At 46.9% G+C, this 20,729-nt stretch overlaps 1 protein-coding gene across 2 annotated transcripts in view; it reads right to left on the bottom strand.

The window, feature by feature from the left end:
- The window catches only part of agap3 (ArfGAP with GTPase domain, ankyrin repeat and PH domain 3), a 715,466-nt gene that overhangs the window by 162,180 nt on the left and 532,557 nt on the right, over positions 1-20,729 (bottom strand). For both annotated transcript variants that reach the window (XM_080194795.1, XM_080194794.1), the window contains exon 11: positions 8,950-9,118. In XM_080194795.1, coding sequence (XP_080050921.1) covers positions 8,950-9,118 — 169 coding nt within the window. The remainder of the gene's footprint in view (positions 1-8,949; positions 9,119-20,729) is intronic.

Here is a 20,729-nt window from a genome sequence, read left to right as displayed (position 1 = left end):
GTACAAGGCAGATGTTTTACACAAAGACTGGCGCCTGGGGCTTGTTGCCGGGGGAGGTAGTGGAAACGGATAGAATAGTGACTTCTAAGGGGCGCCTTGACAAATACATGAATAGGATGGGAATAGAGGGATATGGTCCCTGGAAGGGTAGGGGTTTGGAGGGCCGAAGGCCTGATCCCATGCTGTAATTTTCTTGGTTCTTTGTTCACTCCAAATATGGGAATCATTCTGCCAAACCGTGCAACAACTTTACACACAGCAAGATCTCATAAACAACAATGAGAAGGCTGACCAGCTAATCTCATTTTGATGGTACTGTTTGATTGCTGTGAATAAATGTGTTACTCTTCCACTAATATCTATTCACACTCTGGTAGAAATGGGGCAGAGACTGGACATCAAATGGAACTGACTGACTTTAGGAAGGGTTTCCAAAAAAGGCAGCTCTGAAATATAAATAGCACAGAACTATCGCACCATACCCTGTCAGCTCTGCAATGTGACTGGCTGCCAACTCATGCTCCTATTGTCCAAACACACATCTTATCAGCACAAACCACTGCCTGTCACACTGAATGTCAGTGAAAATTTTCACATCAAAAGAGATTTTAATCTGTACAGTCAACATGATATAAAATCAATAGCACAGATTTAACCTCTGACCCGCAGTTTTCAGCGATTATTGACCCATTGTGCCAGTGCCTGAATTGCCGTCACATTTTCCAATGTTCACTTTGCAATAGATTCCCAGCAGTAACAAACAAAACCCAGTCAGGAGACTTGAGATATGGAACAGAGTCCAAATTCCTCACTTTTCACCCCCTGGATTTTGTATGCAAACCTGGTTCAGACTTGCAGCAAGCTGGAAACAGATGGAGCAAAGAGGTTCAACAAGGTCTCAACTTTGTTAAAACAAAGCTCCATATGTAACACTCATTATCCAGGGAGGCCAACACTCACACTGTACAAATATATTCACTCAGCACCACTGTACCCCCTGCCAATCCCATTCACCCTCCCAAGCTAAACATCTTCCTCATGAGCCATCAGTTAACTGCTCTCACCAGCAACTGAAAAACCCACAAAACATATGTTAGTAACAGGAGGAAATTACACTTCCAAATAACAGAATGTACCAGACTGTGTTACTGGAGATGTTTCTTATCTCCAAAAATGCTATTATACACATACCCCCAATATACTGCACTGTGTACACATACCCCAAATATATTGCACTATAACTGTACACACCCCTAATATGCTGCACTGTGTACACACATCCCAAATACACGCACCCCAATACACTGCACTGTGTACACACACCCCAAGTATACTGCGCTGTGTACACAACCCCAAATGCACTGCCCTGTACACACACTCCTAATATACTGTACTGTGTACTCACATCCCAAATATACTGTGCTGTGTACACAACCCCAAATATACTGCACTGTACACACACCACAAATATACTGCACTGAAACTGTACACACACCCCTAATATGCTGCACTGCGTACACACACTCCAGATATACTGCAGTGCACATACGCCCTAATATACTGCACTGTGTACACACACTCTGAATATACTGCACTGTAATTGTACACACATCCCTAATATTCTGCACTGCGTACACAAACCCCAAATATACTGCACTGTGTACACACACTCCAGATATACTGCATTGTAACTGTACATACAACCCTAATATACTGCAGTGTACACACACTCCAAATATACTGCAGTGCACATACACCCTAGTATACTGCACTGTGTACACACTCCAGATATACTGCATTGTAACCGTACATACACCTTTAATATACCACATTATAACCGTATGCAAGCATAGAGAGAAGGCAATGGCCTAGTGGTATTATCGCTAGACTATTAATCCAGAAACTCAGCTAATGTTCTGGGGACCCGGGTTCGAATCCCACCACAACAGATGGTGGAATTTGAATTCAATAAAAAGTATCTGGAATTAAGAATCTACTTGCTGTGCCTCTTTCACACTTTCACAGATGTATTGATCGAGTGGATTCTCAGAGGCTTTTTCCCAGGGCTGAAATGGTCACTACATGAGGACACAGGTTTAAGGTGCTGGGGAGCAGGTACAGAGGAGATGTCAGGGGTAAGTTTTTCACTCAGAGGGTGGTGGGTGAGTGGAATCGGCTGCCGGCGGTGGTGGTGGAGGCGGATTTGATAGGGTCTTTTAAAAGACTTCTGGATGAGTACAACGGACTTAGTAAGATAGAGGGTTATAGATAAGCCTAGTAGGTAGGAATATGTTTGGCACAACTTGTGCTGTTGTTTTCCTATGTTCTATGTTCTATCCCAGTTCAACAACGGAATCTCCACATCATGTCCTTCAAGAGCAACCGGGGATGGGCAATAAACGCTGGCCAGCCAGCAATGCCCATGCCCCATGAAGGAATAAAAAAATTTTAATTTAACAAATCATTACTGTACACACATCCATAATGTAATGCACCAGTCCTGTACAAACACTTGAAATACCACTCAGTTAATACACAGACATCTCTAACGTACTGCATTGAATGTGCACTCACGTCTCTATACTAAACTCTGCACACACACCCAATATATGGCACTATAACTGTACATACACTGCTAATACACCATATTGTTCCTATACACCACTAGTATACTGCTGTTCCTGTACTCACCCTAATGTACCCCATAGGTACTGAAAGCTCACCCTAATATTACTGCCTTGTTCCTGTATACACACTCCTAATATTGCATTGCTGTGTACACAGCCCAATATATAAACTATTACTGACATGTACTGCACTGTACCTAAAATCCTAATATACCACACCAACTGCTGTTACTTTCACATTTTGAACTCCAGTGTGAGGGAAATGATGTGTAACCAGCCAGTACAGAAAAAATACAGAACAAATCTCTGATGGGCATTGCATGTAAATGCTTGAGGGGCTGGACAAGCAATGGGCTGGGGACAGAAAGGATTAATTAGCTTGACACCTAAGTATCTAAATATGCTGGAAAGGCAAGACATTAATGGTTAGCAAAAATACTGCCAGAAACATTTCTCCGATGGATCACCCACTCCCCTCCTACACAAACTATATTTGTTCAAAAGGTTAATTGTTTGTAAGATCTGATTTGAAAACACAGTCTCCTGTGCCCCATTCTCATCTCCTTCTCTTCCTCCAGCCTAATTAACCTTTCTGCAAATTCATGTCTGAATCTGTCCCCCTCTAACTTCAGTAAAGTCCAGTGGGACCAGGACAGAACTGCCGAGGCATGAAAAATACAGGACATTCGCCTCACTAAACAGATTTGGCACAAGCTGATAATTAAATTGATTGCTCACATCAGGATCTGAGATGGCACATGTGAGGGAACCGGAACAGGATGGGAGAGAGCACTGATTGCCCTTGAACTGAGTGTCTCGTTCGGCCAATTCACAGGGCAGTGAAGAGTACTGTAGGTGTGGGCCAGACTGGGTAAGGATGGCAGATTTCCTTCTCTAAACAACATTGAAGGAGCAGGGATGTGTTGTTGCATTAAACAGGGCCTCGGTGAGGCCACACCTAGTGAACTGTGTACAGTTTTGGTCTCCTTTTCTGAGGAAGGATGTTCTCGCTCTCGAGGGAGTGCAGCAAAGGTTTACCAGGCTGATTCCGGGGATGGCGGGACTGATGTATGAGGAGACATTGACCAGGTTAGGATTGTTTTCACTGGAATTCAGACGAATGAGGGGGAGATCTCATAGAGACTTATAAAATTCTAACAGGATTAGACAGGGTAGATGCAGGGAGGATGTTCCCGATGGTGGGGGAGTCCAGATCCAGGGGGTCACAGTCTGAGGATTGAGGGTAGACCATTTAGGAAGGAGATGAGGAGACATTTCTTCACCCAGTGAGTGGTGAGCCTGTGGAATTCATTCCCACAGGAAGTAGCTGTTGCCAAAACATTGAATGTATTCAAGAGGTGGCTGGATATCGCACTGGGGGGGTGAATGGGATCAAAGGTTATGGGGGGAAAGCAGGATTAGGCTATTGAGTTGGATGATCAGCCATGATCGTAATGAATGGCGGAGCAGGCTCGAGGGGCCGAATGGCCTCATCCTCTCCTATCTTCTGTGTTTCTATGTTGGTGAAGCAGGAGGGATTTTACAAGAACAAATGATAGCTGTTGTTATCCAATTTATTAACTGAATTTAAATTCCACCACCGGAGATTTTGAACCCATGTCACCAAAGCACCTCAGTTACTAATCCAGTGATACAAACACTGCAATGTCAAACCCTGTTTTTCAGGGTCACTTGGTTTCAGATATCATTCCAGCCTTGGCTCCGTGTTAAGGTGAGGTAATCAGCTATCATTGATGAAGTAACATAAACATCTCTGTTAGAGAGAGAGAGAGAGAGAATTGGCTCAGCATCAAGCTGAGAAAAGGAGGCAAGCTTTCACCCACTGCCACAGCCAGTGCCTCCAGTCATCCCACGCTGCTGGTGTCATCCTGCATCACAACGTAACCAACTGAGCTAACCAACCAACCAACAAATCATCCCCACCCCGCCCCGAGCATTCCAAACATGGACAAAAGAGCTGAATTCCAGAAGTGAGGTGAGAACTATCAAAGAACAAAGAAAATTACAGCACAGGAACAGGCCCTTCGGTCCCTCCAAGCCTGCACTGACCATGCTGCCCGACTGAACCCCCTACGTTTCCGGGAACCATATCCCTCTATTCCCATCCTATCCATGTGTTTGTCAAGATGCCCCTTAAAAGTCACTACTGTATCCGCTTCCACGACCTACCCTGGCAATGAGTTCCAGGCACCCTCTTTATAAAACATCTGCCTCATACATTTCCTTTGAACCTTGCCCCTCACACCTTAAACCTATGTGTGCCCCCTAGAAATTGACTCTCCCATCCTGGGAAAAAGCTTCTGACTATCCACTTTGTCCGTGTCTCTCATAACCTTGTGGACATCAGGCCAGTATCTAACCGAGTGAGACACCAAAGAGCCCCTGGAATGAATGGGAATCAAACACTGACTGGGGACTGTCGCGGGCTCACCCTTCACAAAGGAAGATGGTTGTGGTGGTTAGAGACCAATCATCTCAGCTCCAGAACATCAGCACAGGAGTCCCTCAGGGGTCCTACACGCAACCATCTTCAACTGCTTCATCAATGACGTTCCTTCCATCTTAAAGTCAGAAGTGGGTATGTTCGCCAATGACTGCACAATATTCAGTATAATTCATAACTTCTCAAATACTGAAACAATCCATGTCCAAATGCAGCAAGATCTGGACAGGATTCAGGCTTGGGCTGACAATTACACCATACAAAGCTCCCTGCCAATATGAGAGAGTCTAACTATCACCTCTTGGCATTACCGTCACTGAATCCCCGGTGTAAATATCCCGGGGTAACCACTGACCAGAAACTGAACTGGACCCAGCTGTAAAATACTGTGGCTACAAGAGCCTCTCTGAGCTGGGAATCCTGCGGAGAGTAACTCACCTCCTAACTCCCCAAAACCTGTCCACAAATCTAGAGTGTGATGAATACCCTCCCCTGGCCTGGATGAGTGCAACCCCAACAACACTCAAAAAGCTCAACATCATCCAAGGTAAAGCAGCCCGTTTGATTGGCAAGCCATTCCCTCCATCACTGCCACACAGTAGCAGCAGTGTGTACTGTCTACAAGATGCACTAAGGCAATTCACCAAGGCTCCTTCAACAGCACCTTTCAAACCCATGATCTCTACTACCTAAAAGGACAAGGGCAGCAAACACATCTTCTGCAAGTTTCCCTCCAAGTTACTTACCCTCCGGGCTTGGAAATATATCGCGTTCCTTCACTGGGTTAAAATCCTGCAACTCTGAACCTAACAGCACTATGGTTATACCTACACTACATGGACAAGAATGGTTTAAAAAGGCAACTCACCACCACCTTCTCAAGGGCAACTAGGGATGGACAATAAATGCTGCCCTAGCTAACACACCCAAATCTCACCAAAGAAAAAGATTTTTTCACACGTGTAATAGTTTTCAGCACTGCTGCATTCAATACGCAGCCCAAATGCAAAGCCGCTCTGTCCGTTTCCACACAAGCTGATCATTCACTGTGTGAGATAGTTAAATATTCAAATCACAGTTTGTGAAAAGCCACACATACACCCTTCACACAAACATTCCTCACACCCACCATCCCTTCCTGGGGACTAGGAAGCAAGTTAAGAAATCAGACCTCAAAGATGGTGATCTCAGGGTTACTGCCAGTGCCACGTGCCAGTCAGGGTAGAAATGAGAGGGTATATCGGATAGAAGAGATGGTGTCGGGGGGAAGGTTTCAGATTCCTGGGGCATTGGGACCAGTTCTGGGGGAGGTGGAACTAGTATAAATTGGATGGGTTACACCTGGGCAGGACTGGGACTGATGTTCTAGGGGGACTGTTTGCTAGAGCGGTTGGGGAAGGTTTAAATTAATACACCAGAGGGATGGGAACCTACATAAGGAGTCAGAGAACGAGGGAGCGAAGACAAAAATAAAAGGGAGAAAAGGGCATAAAAAAAGTGATAGGCGGAGAAACCAAGGGCAAAGTTCAAACAGGGCTAGAGAAAAATATTGCATTTTGGAAGGTCTAATACAGATAGGAAATATACAGTAAATGGCAGAACCTTTAAGAGTATTGATAGGCAGAGGGATCTGGGTGTACAGGTACACAGGTCACTGAAAGTGGCAATGCAGGTGGAGAAGGTAGTCAAGAAGGCATACGGCACGCTTACCTTCATTGGCCGGGGCACTGAGTTTAAAAATTGGCAAGTCATGTTGCAGCTTTACAGAGCCTTAGTTAGGCTGCACTTGGAATATAGTGTTCAATTCTGGTCACCACACTACCAGAAGGATGTGGAGGCTTTGGAGAGGGTACAGAAAAGATTTATCAGATGTTGCCTGGTTTGGAGGGCATTAGCTATGAGAAGACATTGGAGAAACTTGGTTTGTCCTCACTGGAACAAAGGAGGTTGAGGGGAGACCTGATAGAAATCTACAAGATTATGAGAGGCATGGACAGAGTGGATAGTCAGAAGGGTGGAAGAGTCAATTAATAGGGGGGCACAGGTTTACGGTGCGAGGAGTAAGGTTTAAAGGAGATGTACGAGGCAGAGAGTGGTCGGTACAGGGAACTCGTTGCCAGGGGAGGTAGTGGAAGCAGATGCAGTAGTGATTTTTGACAGGCGTCGGGACAAAGACATGAATAGGATGGGAATAGAGGGATATAGTGCCTGGAACGGTACAGGGTTTTAGTTAAGTCGGGCAGCATGTTCGGTGCAGGCTTGCAGGGGCGAAGGGCCTGTGCCTGTGCAGTAATTTTCTATTCTCTTTGCGCTTTGTTGATACCAAGTTGGGTGGGAGGGTGAACTGTGACAAGGATGCAGAGATCCTTCAGAATGATCTGGACAGGTTGAGTGGGTTAATCAATGGCAGATGCAGGATAATTTGGATAAATGCGAGGTTATTCACTTTGGAAGCAAAAGCAAGAAGACAGATTACTACCTGAGTGGCTGTAAATTGGGGGAGGGGAGTGTGCAGAGGGACCTGGGTGTCCTTGTGCACCAGTCACTGAAGGTAAGCATTCAGGTGCAGCAGGCGGTAAAGAAGGTAAATGGAATGTTGGCCTGCATTGCGAGAGGTTTCGAGTACAGGAGCAGGGATGTGTTGTTATAATTATACAGGGGCCTTGGTGAGGCCACACCTAGAGTGTTGAGTACAGTTTTGGTCTCTTTTTGTGAGGAAGGATGTTCTCGCTCTCGAGGGAGTGCAGCGACGGTTTACCAGGCTGATTCCGGGGATGGTGGGACTGATGTATCAGGAGAGATTGACTAGGTTAGGATTGTTTTCGCTGGAGTTCAGATGAATGAAGGGGGTAATCTGATAGAGACTTATAAAATTCTAACAGGTCGAGACAAGGTAGACGCAGGGAGGATGTTCCCGATGGCGGGGGAGTCCAGAACCAGGGTCACAATCTGAGGATTCAGGGTAGACCATTTAGGATGGAGATGAGGAGACATTTCTTCACCCAGAGAGTGGTGAGCCTGTGGAATTCATTACCACAGGAAGTAGTTGATGTCAATACATTGAATGTACTCAAGAGGCAGCTGGATATAGCACTTGGGGCGAATGGGATCAAAAGTTACGGGGAGAAAGCTGGATTAGGCTATTGAGTTGGACGATCGGTCATGATTGTGATAAATGGTGCAGCAGGGTCGAAGGGGCCAAATGGCCTCCACCTGCTCCTATCTTCTATGTTTCTATATCTCACAATCACCAACATCCCAATCTCAAACACCGCAGGAGCACACTGAGAATGGTTAATTCGGATCAATGCCCACTTTCAGCAACACTAATCAAATGCTGCACTCAAACTGGCACCACCATGAACTGGAATGGACACCCGAACCGACACTGGAACGGATGTCAATCACTGACCGTAACAGACACCAGAACCGACGCCGGGACACGGGAACTGACCGGATCTGACACCAAAACCATCCCAAACTGACGCCACTCACTGTCTGGAGCTGACACCGAAATTGACGCTGGAACCAACGCCGGGACATGGGAACTGACCGGATCTGACACCAGACCTGACACCAAAACCGTCCGCAACTGATTTCAGCACTGACACCAAAACTGACACCAATCACTGACCAGCATGGACACCGGAACGGACGCTGGGACGGACATGGTAACAGACACCAATCACTGACCATCACTGACCCTAATCCGGAACGGAATGCCAGTGAAGCTCAGTCTTCAATCAGAGTCAATCTGAGAGCAGCAATGATTAAAAGGTCTCCACTGTGCCAAGGATAAATATACCCCCATCAACTGAGCATGCCAAAAGCACAAAGCAGAAAGGCACCAACACTTACCCTGATTCCCAGCCAGCTGCAGGTTACTCCTGTCCTTGGTCAGACCATTGGTCTTGGGACTGGCACTCGGAGCATTTCCTGCTGTTGCTCGTGGAGGCCTCTTACCCGGGACCTTCACCGTAGTCCGTAGCAGATCGATTTCTTTGCCATGAACGTTCTGCATGTAATCCTAATGGGCAATAGAGAAAGAAAGATTATCATCTCTCACTGACCCTGCTGTGGCTGCATTACTATCGAGACACACAGCTCAGCAACATCCAGGCACTGGGCAACTCGAGACAGCAGGAAGTGAGACCACTGCAGGCTCTGTGAAGAAACATTTGGAACAGTGATCTGGTTTCCTGTCTGGCTCTGTTGCTGTGATGGACAAGAGGCTCAGGCAGCGCTGTAGGGCCTGACACCAGGCTGCTCACACACAGAGGTTACGAGGGGGTCACACAAAGCGAATACTTTGTGCTAACATCATGTTCTTGAGAAAAAAGACAATTTGGATTAAATTACAGTGTTTTCAGAGTTTAGTGTTAGGGAGAATGTACATCATATAGTTCAATGTAATCAACGCCATCACAGAAATTATCTGCAGTTAGCTTCACTTCTGTAGTAGGGAAAATGCTTGAATCTCTCATCAAGGAAGAAATAGCGAGACATCTGGATATAAATTGTCCCATGGATAAGACACAGCATGGGTTCATGAAGGGCAGGTCATGTTTGACTAATTTGGTGGAATTCTTTGAGAACATTACATGTGCAGTGGACAATGGGGAACCTGTGGATGTGGTGTATCTGGATTTCCAGAAGGCATTTGATAAGGTGCCAAAGACTGCTACATAAGATAAAGGTGCACAGTGTTACAGGTAATGTATTAGCATGGATAGAGGATTGATTAACTAACAGAAAGCAAAGAGTGGGGGTAAATGGGTGTTTTTCTGGTTGGCAATCAGTGACTAGTGGTGTGCCTCACGGATCAGTGTTGGGACTGCAATTGTTTACGATTTACATAGATGGTTTGGAGTTGGGGACCAAGTCTAGTGTGTCAAAATTCATAAATGACATTAAGGTGAGTGGAAGAGTAAAGTGTGCAGAGAACGCTGAAAGTCTGCAAAGACATATAGATAGTCTAAGTGAGTGGGCGAGGGTCTGGCAGATGGAGTACAATGTTGGTAAATGTGAGGTCATCCATTTTGGTAGGAATAACAGTAAATTAGATTATTATTTAAATAGTAAAAAATTGCAGCATGCTGCTGTGCAGAGGGACCTGGGTGTCCTTGTGCAGGAATCTCAAGGAGTTGGTTTGCAGGTGCAGCAGGTAATTAAGAAGGCAAATGGAATTTTGTCCTTCATTGCTAGAGGGATGGAGTTTAAAAACAATGAGGTTATGTTGCAGCTGTATAAGGTGCTGGTGAGGCCACACCTGGAGTACTGTGTACAGTTTTGGTCTCCTTACTTGAGAAAGGATATACTGGCACTGGAGGGGGTGCAGAGGAGATTCACTAGGTTGATTCCAGAGTTGAGAGGGTTGGCTTATGAGGAGAGACTGAGTAGACTGGGGCTATACTCATTGGAATTCAGAAGAATGAGGGGAGATCTAATAGAAACATATAAGGTTATGAAGGGAATAGAAGCAGGGAAGTTGTTTCCACTGGCGGGTGAAACTAGAACTGGGGGGCATAGCCTCAAAATAAGGGGAAGCAGATTTAGGACTGAGTTGAGGAGGAACTTCTTCACACAAAGGGTCGTGAATCTGTGGAATTCCCTGCCCAGTGAAGCAGTTGAGGCTCCCTCATTGAATGTTTTTAAGGCAAGGATAGATACATTTTTGAACAGTAAAGGAATTAAGGGTTATGGTGAGTGGGCGGGTAAGTGGAGCTGAGTCCACAAAAAGATCAGCCATGATCTTATTGAATAGTGGAGCAGGCTCGAGGGGCCAGATGGCCTACTCCTGCTCCTAGTTCTTATGCTCCTACTTTCTTATTTTTTGACATCAGTTGCTCACAGCTCACATCTTTCTTGGATCCTCAAGTGAGACTCTCATGATATTGAAGGGATATTAGAGAGAAACAGCGCAGACCAGAGGCAGTGCAGTCCGGCGGCAGCACAGTCCAGTTTGGCGCTGTCCAGAGACCGCATAGCCTGGAGGCAGCGCAGTCCGCAGACAGTGCAGACAGGAGACAGCACATTCTGGAGAAACAGCAGACTGGAGACAGTGCAGTTTGAACATAGAACATAGAAAAACTACAGCACAAACAGGCCCTTTGACCCACAAACTGCGCCGAACATCTCTATCTACTAGCCTTACCTATAACCTGTAACGGGGCGTGAGATCCAAGGAGACATTGCTTTGTGGATCCAGAACTGGCTTGCCCACAGAAGGCAAAGGGTGGTTGTAGATGGAGGTCGGTCACCAGTGGAGTGCCCCAGGGATCCGTTCTAGGACCCTTGCTGTTTGTCATTTTTATAAATGACCTGGATGAGGAAGCAGCGGGATGGGTTAGTAAGTTTGCCAATGACATGAAGGTTGGTGGTGTTGTGGATAGTCTGGAGGGATGTCAGAAGTTGCAGCGTGACATAGATAGGATGCAAGACTGGGCAGGGAAGTGGCAGATGGACTTCAACCCAGATAAATGTGTAGTGGTCCATTTTGGCAGGTCAAATGGGATGAAGGAGTATAATGTCAAGGGTAAGACTCTTAGCAGTGTGGAAGATCAGAGGGATCTTGGGGTCCGGGTCCATAGGACTCTCAAATCGGCTTCGCAGTTAGAGGATGTGGTTAAGAAGGCGTATGGTGTATGGTGTACTGGCCTTCATTAATCGAGGGATTGAGTTTAGGAGTCAGGAGATAATGCTGCAGCTGTACAAAACCCTAGTCAGATCCCACTTGGAGTAGGTCATAGGTAAGCCTAGTAGGTAGAGATGTGATCGGTGCAACTTGTGGGCCGAAGGGCCTGTTTGTGCTGTAGTTTTTCTATGTTCTATGTTCTAACCCTCAATCCTACTAAGTCCCATGTACTCACCCAGAAGTCTTTTAAAAGACCCTATTGAATCCGCCTCCACCACCACCACCAGCAGCCGATTCCACACGCCCACCACTCTCTGAGTGAAAAACTTACCCCTGACATCTCCTCTGTGCCTACTCCCCAGCACCTTAAACCTGTGTCCTCTCGTAGCGACCGTTTCAGCCCTGGGAAATAGCCTCCGAGAATCCACTCGATCAATACCTCTCAACATCTTATAAACCTCTATCAGGTCACCTCTCATCCTTCGTCTCTCCAAGGAGAAAGAACTGAGCTCCCTCAACCTATCTTCATAAGGCATGCCTCCCAATCCAGGCAACATCCTTGTAAGTCTCCTCTGCACCCTCTCAATAGCTTCCACATCCTTCCTGTAATTAGACGACCAGAACTGAGCACAGTACTCCAAGTGGGGTCTGACCAGGGTCTTATAAAGTTGCAGCATTATCTCCCGACTCCACATGTTTGGTATCAGTTTGGTATCAGCACAATCGAGGGTCACCTGGCCCGGGTTTTGTGCGGACCTGGCAAATTGTTGGCTTATTTGTGGCTGTATTTATTGCTCTCAGGTGTGTTTACACTAGTAGCAGGACAATATTTATTGCCCCTTCCTAGCTGCCCCAAGGGTATTGAATCCAGGGAGCGCTGTCACATAGAGCTCAGATCTGGTCTGGGTGAGAGGCTGCCACCTCGGAAAGAGATCCGTGATCACGCTAGAACATAGAACATAGAACATTACAGCGCAGTACAGGCCCTTCGGCCCTCGATGTTGCGCCAACCAGTGGAACCAATCTAATGACCCACTAACCTAAACTATTCCAATGTTATCCATATGCCTATCCACTGACCACTTGAACACCCTTAAAGTTGGCGAGTCCACAACTGCTGCAGGCAGGGCATTCCACGCCCTTACTACCCTCTGAGTAAAGAACCTACCTCTGACATCCGTCCTATAATTACCACCCCTTAATTTAAAGCTATGTCCCCTCGTGTTAGCCATCACCATCTGAGGAAAAAGGCTCTCACTGTCCACCCTATCTAACCCTCTGATCATCTTGTATGCCTCAATTAGGTCACCTCTCAACCTTCTTGTTTCTAATGAAAATAACCTCAAGTCCCTCAGCCTTTCCTCATAAGACCTTCCCACCATGCCAGGCAACATCCTGGTAAACCTCCTCTGCACCCTTTCCAATGCCTCCACATCTTTCTTATAATGCAGCGACCAGAACTGTACGCAATACTCCAAGTGCGGCCGCACCAGAGTTTTGTACAGTTGTAACATGACCTCACGGCTCCGAAATTCAATCCCTCTACCAATAAAAACTAATACACCGTACACCTTCTTAATAACCTTATCAACCTGGGTGCCAACTTTCAGGGATCACAATCTGCCAATTCCTGGAGAATTCCAAAGAGCAGCTGATTTTTCCTGACCTGGATTTCACAGGTGTCCTTTAGGTAAAGAAATCTGCTGTTGTAACCCAGTCAGGTCAACATGTGACACCAGACTCACTTCAGTGTGGCTGACTCTAAATTGCCCTCTTAGTTCATAAGATATAAATAGAATGAAGGACTGGGCGGAGAAGTGGCAGATGGACTTCAACACGGGTAAATGTGTAGTCGTCCATTTTGGCAGAACCAACGGGATGAATGAGTACACTATCAAGGGCAGGAGTCTTAGTAGTGTTGAAGAGCAGAAGGATCTTGGGGTCCGGGTCCACAGGACTCTTAAATCGGCCTCGCAGGTGGAGGATGTGGTCAAGAAGGCGTATGGTGTACTGGCCTTCATTAATCGAGGGATTGAGTTTAGGACCCTTGTCAGGCCTCATTTGGAGTACTGTGCGCAGTTCTGTTCACCTCACTACAAGAAGGATGTGGAAGGTATTGAAAGGGTACAGAGGAGATTTACAAGGATGTTGCCTGGACTGGGAGGCATGCCTTATGAAGTTAGGTTGAGGGAGCTAGGACTCTTTTCCCTGGAGAGACGAAGGTTGAGAGGCGACCTGATAGAAGTTTATAAAATGTTGAGAGGAATAGATAGGGTGGATTCTCAGAGGCTATTTCCCCGGGTTGAAATGGTCGCTACGAGAGGACACAGATTTAAGGTGCGGGGAGGAAAGTACAGAAGTGATGTTAGGGGTACGTTTTTCACTCAGAAGGTGGTGACTGAATGGAATCGGCTGCCGTCAGTGGTGGCGGAGGCGAACTCACTGGGGTCTTTTAAAAGACTTCTGGATGAGTATATGGGGTTTAATGGGATTGGGGGTTATAGATAGGTCTACAGATTGGTAGGTGTTGATGTGATCGGCGCAACTCGTGGGCCGAAGGGCCTGTTTGTGCTGTAGTGTTCTATGTTCTATATCGGAGCAGAATTAGGCCATTCGGCCCCTTTGAAATATCCTAGCGAGCCCCTCGGCTGTTTAAAATCTCGACAGGAAAGTTCAAAATCATTAAAATAGGACACACCAGCCAGCATCAACCGAGGGACCAGAATGACAATGGGACATCCCCAATCATTCCTGCAAAGTCTTCATTAACATATGGAAAATTGATGTCAAAACTGGGAGAAAATATCCCAGAGACAAGTAAGGCAAAAATCACAGTTACCAAGTAAGAACATAAGAAATAGGAGCAGGAGTAGGCCATCTAGCCCTTGGAGCCTGCCCCGCCATTCAATAAGATCATGGCTGATCTGTCGTGGCTCAGTTCCACTTTCCCACCCTCTCCCCATAACCCTTACTCCCCTCTCTCATCAAAAACCCATCAACCCGCGTCTTAAAAATATTTAGCGAGGTAGCCTCCACCACTTCAACGGGCAGAGAATACCTTAAATGTCCCAGACACCATCAACACCAACCCTGGATATACCCTGTCCCATTGGTAGGGTGATGGCACAGGCGTACAATATCAGGAGGGGGCTGTCCTCGGAGTCATCAATATGGACTCTGGACCTCATGAAGTCTAAAAGAATCAGGTGAAACACAGGCAAGAAAACTTCCACCAAGTGAATTAGGAAGTGAATTAGGAAGCATGGATTGGATTAGGGGATTACAGGGACTGGGAACGTCTGAAATGTGGAGTTTTTTCAAGGAGCAGCTACTGCGAGTCCTTGATAGGTATGTCCTTGTCAGGCATGGTGGATTTGGTAGATCTAGGGAACCGTGGTGCACTAAAAGAGTTGAGTCGATGGTTAAAAAGAAAAAGGAGGCTTATGTTAGGATGAGATTGGAGGGCTCAGATAGTGCACTAGAAAGCTTTAGATTGGCTAGGAGGGAGTTGAAGAGTGAGTTGAGAAGGGCTAAAAGAGGACATGAGAAGACTTTGGCTGATAGGATTAAGGAGAATCCTAAGGCGTTCTATAGGTATGTCAAGAACAGAAGGTTGGTCAGGGCAAGATTAGGGCCAGTTACAGACAGCAGGGGGAAGTTGTGTGTGGAACCGGAGGAGATTGGAGAAGTATTGAACCAATATTTCTCTTCGGTGTTCACGCAGGGGGACATGAATATAGCTGAGGAGGACATTGGGTTGCAGGGGTGTAAAATAGACAGTATTACGGTTGATAAAGAGGATATGCTGGAAATTCTTGAGGGGCTGAAAATAGATAAGTCCCCTGGTCCGGATGGGATCTACCCTAGGATTCTCTGGGAGGCTAGAGAGGTGATTGCAGAGCCTCTGGCTCAGATCTTCAGGTCGTCATTGGTCTCTGGTGTAGTCCCGGAGGATTGGAGGATAGCGAATGTTGTCCCATTGTTTAAGAAGGGGAACAGAGACTTTGCCGGGAATTATAGACCGGTGAGTCTTACTTCTGTTGTGGGCAAGGTTTTAGAAAAAATTATTAGGGATAGGATTTATAGTTATTTGGAGTGTAATGAATTGATTAGAAATAGTCAACATGGTTTTGTAGCGGGTAGGTCGTGCCTTACTAACCTTATTGAGTTTTTTGAGAAGGTGACCAAAGAGGTGGATGGGGGTAAGGCAGTTGACGTGGTATACATGGATTTTAGTAAGGCGTTCGTTAAGGTTCACCATGGTAGGCTTCTGCAGAAAATGCAGATGTATGGGATTGTGGGTAATCTAGGAAGTTGGATCAGGAATTGGCTATCAGATAGGAGACAGAGGGTGGTGGTGGATGGTAAATATTCATCATGGAGTACAGTTACGAGTGGTGTGCCTCAGGGATCTGTTTTGGGGCCACTGTTGTTTGTAATTTTTATTAATGATCTGGATGAGGGTATAGTTGGGTGGATTAGTAAATTTGCTGATGACACCAAAATTGGAGGTGTGGTAGATTGTGAGGAAGGGTGTCATAGTCTGCAGGGAGACTTAGATAGGTTGCAGAGCTGGGCCGAGAGGTGGCGGATGGAATTTAATGCAGAGAAGTGTGAGGTAATTCACTTTGGTAGGAGCAACAGATGTGTCGAGTATAGGGCTAACGGGAGGACTTTGAATAGTGTGGATGAACAGAGGGATCTAGGTGTGTGTGTACATAGATCCCTGAAAGTTGGGAATCAAGTAGATAAGGTTGTTAAGAAGGCGTACGGTGTCTTGGCGTTTATTGGTAGGGGGATTGAATTTAGGAGTCGCAGTGTAATGTTGCAACTGTACACTACTCTAGTGCGGCCACACTTGGAGTACTGTGTGCAGTTCTGGTCCCCGCATTACAAGAAGGATGTGGAGGCGTTGGAGAGGGTGCAGAGGAGGTTTACTAGGATGGTGCCTGGTATGGTGGGGAGGTCCTATGAGGAGAGACTGAGGGATTTAGGGTTGTTTTCGTTGGAAAGAAGGCGGCTAAGAGGGGATCTTATTGAAACATATAAGATGATTAGAGGTTTAGATAGGGTGGATAGTGATAGCCTTTTTCCTCGGATGGAGAAAGCTAGCACGAGGGGGCATGGCTTTAAATTAAGGGGGGGTAGCTACAGGACGGATGTCAGGGGTAGGTTCTTTACCCAGCGGGTGGTGAAGGATTGGAATGCCCTGCCTGCTGCAGTTGTAAATGCGTCTAGTTTGGGGGCGTTTAAGAGATCTCTGGATAGGTTTATGGACGAAAAGGGATTGGTATAGGCTAGTGGGTCATTGTTTTTGTAACTGGTCGGCGCAACATCGTGGGCCGAAGGGCCTGTTCTGCGCTGTAATGTTCTATGTTCTATGTTCTATGTTCTAAGTGTCCTCCACCAGCTGGGCATCACTTCGAAAAGGCACTGAGGATGGCAATGCCACAGAACGGCCTTATGGTGGAGAGTTTCAATGTCCATCACCAAAAAACACTGACTTACAGGTTGAGCCCCAATCTGCAAAGCTCCTATCCTGTAAAGCCCCTATTCCTGAAAAGCCCCTATTCCCCTGAAAGCCTTTTTCCTCGGATGGAGAAAGCTAGCACGAGGGGGCATAGCTTTAAATTAAGGGGGGGTAGTTATCGGACGGATGTCAGAGATGGGTTCTTTACCCAGAGGGTGTTGAGGGATTGGAATGCCCTGCCTGCTGCAGTTGTAAATGCGCCTAGTTTGGGGGCATTTAAGAGATCCGTGGATAGGTTTATGGACGAAAAGGGATTGGTTTAGGTTAGAAGGTCATTGCATTTTAATTGGTCGGCGCAACATCGTGGGCCGAAGGGCCTGTTCTGCTTTGTAATGTTCTATGTTCATCATCTGCTAAATGGAACAGATCGAACAGCTCAAAGCTGGGCAGCCACGGGCTATCGACAGCAGGACAACTGTATAATCTCATGGCCCAGAACATTACCATCAAGCCAGGGAACAAACCCTGGTTCAGTGGGATGTATGGCGGGGGGGGGGGGGGGGGGGGGGGCATGCCAGAAGAAGCAGCAAAACAATTTACCTGAATGCAAAGCATTCACAACATGAACTGATAGCACAAATAGGAAGAAATGAGTTGAATCTGACAGATTTCGCAGAGACAGATTTGTAAAGGTGGGACATGAATATTCAAGGCAATTTCACATTTGAGATCATATTCATTTCAGGTGACTGGAAGATGATGAAATTTCCTGTTGAGTTTGAGGCTGTACCTCAGTGATGGCAGAAGGCAGCTCAGCACCATCACAAGGACAATCTGGGATGTGAAATACAAGCACCTTCTACAGAAAGTATATGTGATTCAAAGCCTTTGGAGGGAAGGACAGATTCATTCACCTGCTCTTGATAATGTATCGTATCCTGATTAACAACTACCTGAGTGACGTGTTTAACATGTCATTCAAAATGGGCAGCAACAAACAGTGATGCACTCTTCAAGAACCCTCTGACAGTGCGGCACTCCCTCAGCACTGACCCTCTGACAGTGCAGCGCTCCCTCAGTACTGACCCTCTGACAGTGCGGCGCTCCCTCAGAACTGACCCTCTGACAGTGCGGCGCTCCCTCAGTACTGACCCTCTGACAGTGCAGCACTCCCTCAGCACTGACCCTCTGACAGTGCGGCACTCCCTCAGCACTGACCCTCTGACAGTGCGGCACTCGCTCAGCACTGACCCTCTGACAGTGCGGCACTCCCTCAGCACTGACCCTCTGACAGTGCGGCACTCCCTCAGCACTGACCCTCTGACAGTGCAGCACTCCCTCAGCACTGACCCTCTGACAGTGCGGCACTCCCTCAGCACTGACCCTCTGACAGTGCGGCACTCCCTCAGCACTGACCCTCTGACAGTGCGGCACTCTCTCAGCGCTGACCCTCTGACAGTGCGGCACTCCCTCAGCACTGACCCTCTGACAGTGCGGCACTCTCTCAGCACTGACCCTCTGACAGTGCGGCACTCCCTCAGCACTGACCCTCTGACAGTGCAGCACTCTCTCAGCGCTGACCCTCTGACAGTGCGGCACTCTCTCAGCGCTGACCCTCTGACAGTGCGGCACTCCCTCAGCACTGACCCTCTGACAGTGCGGCACTCTCTCAGCGCTGACCCTCTGACAGTGCGGCACTCGCTCAGCACTGACCCTCTGACAGTGCGGCACTCCCTCAGCACTGACCCTCTGACAGTGCGGCACTCCCTCAGCGCTGACCCTCTGACAGTGAGGCGCTCTCTCAGCACTGACCCTCTGACAGTGCAGCACTCCCTCAGCACTGACACTCTGACAGTGCGGCGCTCCCTCAGCGCTGAACCTCTGACAGTGTGGCACTCCCTCAGCACTGACCCTCTGACAGTGCGGCACTCCCTCAGCACTGACCCTCTGACAGTGCGGCACTCCCTCAGCACCGACCCTCTGACAGTGCGGCACTCCCTCAGCACTGACCCTCTGACAGTGCGGCACTCCCTCAGCACTGACCCTCTGACAGTGCGGCGCTCCCTCAGCACTGACCCTCTGACAGTGCGGCACTCCCTCAGCACTGACCCTCTGACAGTGCGGCACTCCCTCAGCACTGACCCTCTGACAGTGTGGCACTCCCTCAGTACAGCTCAGGAATCCAGAAATGAGAGTCTGTGATGTTAAGAGAATTGGGGAAAAACATTTTGCTGAAGGGTTTAGATGAATTCATTGGTGGGGTCTGAGAAAGCGAGAGTGCGTGTGCCTCTTTAAAACACAATTAACAAGCGGGAGCGGAGAGTAAATTAAAAGGAAAAATTCCGAATCAGCAGATTGCAGCGAGAGTCCGTCAGAATGAGGTGGCAGCACTCTCTTTATTACAAGCCATAAAGCACTAATTTCTTCACAAGCCACCTCGCTAATTACACAGCCAGCGCACTCATTTTATTTTATTACTCGAATTAACAGGAAGTTCAAACCGTGTAAAGCTATTAAGATGTGTGATTAAGCCACATTCAATTAGTTTCTACAAACAATTTAATTGATGTTGCAGATAGGAATGAACAGAAGGTGAATGTGTGAATTACTCGGCTGTCGGAGAGCAATTCAGCCTCCATCGTCCCCACGTCAACAATCTCTCTAAAAACACAATCTCTTATTCCAAACTACTGCTGATTAGAATACACTGCAATCTTACGGTTCAGGGATATTCCCTTCTTCCTAAATGGGTTAGGGAGGCAATTTTACAAAAAAATAACGTTATGACATTGTGAGAACAAATAAGATGCATGAAACTGAGAGACAGGTCAGAGAATGTGGAGTCAAACAGACAAGAGGGAATTGACATCTGAGATGCATGTCACAGGGTGAGGGAGCGAGTGTGAGTGTATGTGTGTGTACACGTGTGCATATGTGCATTGGTATGTCTAAGTATATATGTGTATGTGTATAAAATGTGTGTATATGTATATGCTTGTGTGTGTATCTGTGTTGAGAGAGAATGTGTTTGTGAGGGAGACAGAGTGAGTGAGTGCGTCTGTGAACATGTGTGAGTATGAGCGAATGAGTGTTTGGGTGAGTGTGTAAGTCAGCAAGTGAGTGAACGAGTGTGTGAATAAGTGACTGGGTGAGTGACTGCTTGAGTGAGCTGAGTGAATGATGTCAATGAGTGAATGAGGTGAGAGATGAGTGAAGTGTGAGTGAGATGAGCAAGTGAGTGAATGAGTGAGGTAAGTGCATGAGATGAGAGTGTGAGTGAGCGAGTGAATATCTGAGTGAGTGAGTGAGCGAGAGAGAATATCTGAGGTAATGAGGGAGTGAGTGCCGTGGTGAGTGAGTAAGTGAAAAAGCCAGCTAACGAGTGTGATATGAAATTAGTGAGTGAGACAGAAGCTTGGGGCTATAAAAGAACATTAGAAATATCGCTTCTATTGCTAAATTGCTCCTACCAATAAGAATGTGGCCAGCAGCAACATACTTCATTGGATAACTATTCAAATTAATTTTACACAA

This window comes from Carcharhinus amblyrhynchos, chromosome 8 (assembly GCF_965287045.1).
Source record: "Carcharhinus amblyrhynchos chromosome 8, sCarAmb.v2.hapA, whole genome shotgun sequence".
NCBI classification, from domain to species: Eukaryota; Metazoa; Chordata; class Chondrichthyes; order Carcharhiniformes; family Carcharhinidae; genus Carcharhinus; species Carcharhinus amblyrhynchos.
This window is presented reverse-complemented; position numbering and strand designations above follow the sequence as displayed.